Source organism: Lathyrus oleraceus, chromosome 6 (assembly GCF_024323335.1).
Source record: "Lathyrus oleraceus cultivar Zhongwan6 chromosome 6, CAAS_Psat_ZW6_1.0, whole genome shotgun sequence".
NCBI lineage: Eukaryota > Viridiplantae > Streptophyta > Magnoliopsida > Fabales > Fabaceae > Lathyrus > Lathyrus oleraceus.
In genome coordinates, this window is record NC_066584.1 from 13,820,461 (window position 1) to 13,823,517 (window position 3,057).

At 35.8% G+C, this 3,057-nt stretch overlaps 1 protein-coding gene across 1 annotated transcript; it reads right to left on the minus strand.

Annotated features, from left to right (window-relative positions):
• Positions 1-267: 267 nt before the first annotated feature.
• Positions 268-2,321, minus strand: LOC127091201 (U-box domain-containing protein 4). Its single transcript, XM_051029765.1, has 2 exons — positions 1,074-2,321; positions 268-598 (listed from the first exon to the last, which is right to left on the minus strand). The coding sequence occupies exons 1-2, from the start codon at positions 2,049-2,051 to the stop codon at positions 524-526; spliced, it is 1,053 nt and encodes a 350-aa protein (XP_050885722.1). The 5' UTR covers positions 2,052-2,321; the 3' UTR covers positions 268-523.
• Between the last annotated feature and the right edge of the window lie 736 nt (positions 2,322-3,057).

Genomic DNA, 3,057 nt, shown 5'->3' on the forward strand with positions numbered 1-3,057 from the left:
TTGCGTGTTCGTGCCTTACATCTAACATATCACTAATTTGAAAATTAGAATGTGATCCACAATGGCAATTTAAAATCATATCCAAAGAAACAACTGTTTATCTTTTAGTGTTGCCCATTATTATCTTGTCAATTTTCTAAATTAAAGATCAAATAGGCAAATATAGTTAGTAGTAGTAGTACCACGTCTTTTGGATACCACATTTATAACGGTAATAAGAACATTCGCAACAAAAGAACCTAAAAGAGATAATATGAAAAAAAATACTAAAGTTAAACAAGTAGCATTTTATTCTTTTCTTTTTGGTTGATATATAAAGTAACATTATTCTTTAAAGCCCAAAAAAGCAAACCAAACTCAACAAACTCAACAAACTCGTATCATTTACACCACAAACTTTACAAAGCTTCTCCGTTAAGAAGATATTTACAAACTTCATATCTCTGTCTCTCTTCAAGAACCACACGTTTACACCTAAACCCGCACGTGTGGGATTGTCACTTACCACCTTAATTGATAGGATCTATGCTAGTACTATTTCTGATGTAGTAGTACGTGTAGATCTTGGTTGCCTCAGAAGCTCAATTAGTTTCTCAGCCTGAACCCATCATAACAGAAAAAAAAAACATTATTAAAAAATCCAAAAAAAACATCTAACGTGATTTCTAGTTCTCAATTATTGTCCAAACATGTGGCACTACAACTAAAGAAAAAAAACACAACACAACACAACCCCATGATAGGGTTCCACCATTTAAATAATGCTAACCAAATCGAAGAAGAATATTCAAGATTTTACCAAATATAAATACAACAATAATAATAATAATAATTAGGCTTTGTCGTCGGAACGCAATGGGAGCAATTTTAATTCGACATAATTAAACATAATGCAAAAATTGCGGTGGGTGGAGGTCGATTCAGAGAGGAAAATGACGTGGCACTGCATGTTCTTCCACTATAGTAAGAAACCATACCGTGCCACGTAAGATTGATAATACTATTATTTATTTTAATTAATAGTCGAATAAAAATAAAAATAAAAAATGAAAATAATAAAAATAACATTCAACCTTTTGTTTTGCGCGATTAGTGCCGGATTGCGTCAATGCAACCAAAGGAGGAATGGCACCTTCGCGAGCCACCATGGTTCGATACGTCACGCTGTCGTCACAAATCTGTAACAGAATAACCGCTGCGATTTCTTTCTGTCTCTGAGATCCAACTTCCACGATCTCCACCAACACCGGAACGCCACCTTCCTCCACCAGCGCCGTCTTTGCCTCCGGCACCGACACCAAAACACTCACAACATACGCTGATTTATCCACCATATTCGATTCAAAATCCGCCATTAACTCAACCAAAACCTTCATAATCCCCGCTTTCACCGCTCTCATCTTGTTCTCCTTCACCGTGCAAAGCGTGTATAACGCTGTTGACGCGTCTTTCTTCCCGCGGATTCCGCCGCTTCCTAGAAGGTTCACTAGTAACGGAATAGCACCGGATCTTCCAATCGCCGCCTTGTTCCCTTCCACTTGTGCGAGACGAAGTAGCGCGCAGGCTGAGTTCTCCTTCGCCGTTGAAGTACCTGAGTTTAAAGCTCTAACTAACGGCTTAATCGCTCCGGCTGAAGCTATTAACTCTTTATTCTCGTCGCATAAAGAGAGATTCAAAATTGCAGTGACGCCGTATTCTTGAAGCTGAAGATCTTGTGAAGATACGAGTGAAATTAAAGGCTTAATCGCGCCAGCTTTGGCGATTTTGATTCGATTTTCTGGTTTATTTTTAGCGATTAACCGGATTTCCATGGCGGCTTGTTTCTGTTCTTCGATTGAAGAGGAGTGAAGATCGGAGACGAGTTGACGGATGAGATCATCGGAATCTTCAGAAGCACAGGCGATAATGAGTCGTCGGGATTGAGAAGAAGTGGTGGCGAATTCGCCGGATCTATCACTGTTACAGTCGCTGAAAGCGGAGGAAGTAGAATCGTCGTTAATGGTGAATTCGTTGAAACTCCGTCCCATGTAGGTATAACTCTCCGTTCCCATAACTGTAACGGTGTTAGGTTAGGTTAGGTTAGGAGTTTGGGTCGGGTGCTATGGTTCGGGTTCGGGGCAAGGTTATGGAGACGAACGAGATGGAGGATGAGAAGAAAGGTGAATATATATTGGAGAGATTGAGATAACATTTTTACATGTGTATTCAAGCTTCTTGTGTGGTGATGCCACGTGTAAATTAATATTATTAACTGGTTCAAAATAAAAACTGTAAGCACGTGCGAGAGCTTCTCTTTAAACGCGTGCGTTGAAAGATCGCTATTCGATGAAGTTTCTCTGCTGCTAGTATTAACTTTTTAGTTTAATACAATTTTGTTTGTGCAATTAAACTGTTTTCTCTCTTTTTTTTAATCTAAAACTTTATGTAATTTTTTTCGGTAAAGATGATTCCTGCAAATTGAAAAATGATTGTTTTTAGTTCTAAAGATCACATTAGTTCGTGATTTTATTTAGTTATAAACCTAAAATAATAATTTTTGAATTTTAAAAAACCAAATTTAGACAAACCCTTCTGAAAACTATAACAAAAAATTGTATTCATTGACGAAGTACTTTATTTACGAAACCTTTGACAAAGCACTCGTATTTTAGTATTTATATCATTAATTACAATTCGTGCTTTGGAAAAAAATAATTTGTAAATCAGTCAAATATTTTCAGTTAATGTGTATTAATATTGTACAATATATCTAAATACATCAAAATATACATTATATACAAAGAAAAAGAGGAGGCGAGAAATTAATCAGTTAACAAGAAAATTAACAAAAACAAAACAATTAGTTAAACTAAGTTAATTTCTTATGAAGTCATCGTTCACATCAATTGAAATAAAACTTCACCAAAATTTCATGTAAAATAAAGAAACTCATATTTCCAATACGAGGATCGCTGAATGCTCATATGGTAAGAAAGAAATCACTTTCAAATTAAAGTTGATTACATCCTTTCATACATGCACTATTATAGAAAACACATATCACAACAGTTGAAAAAA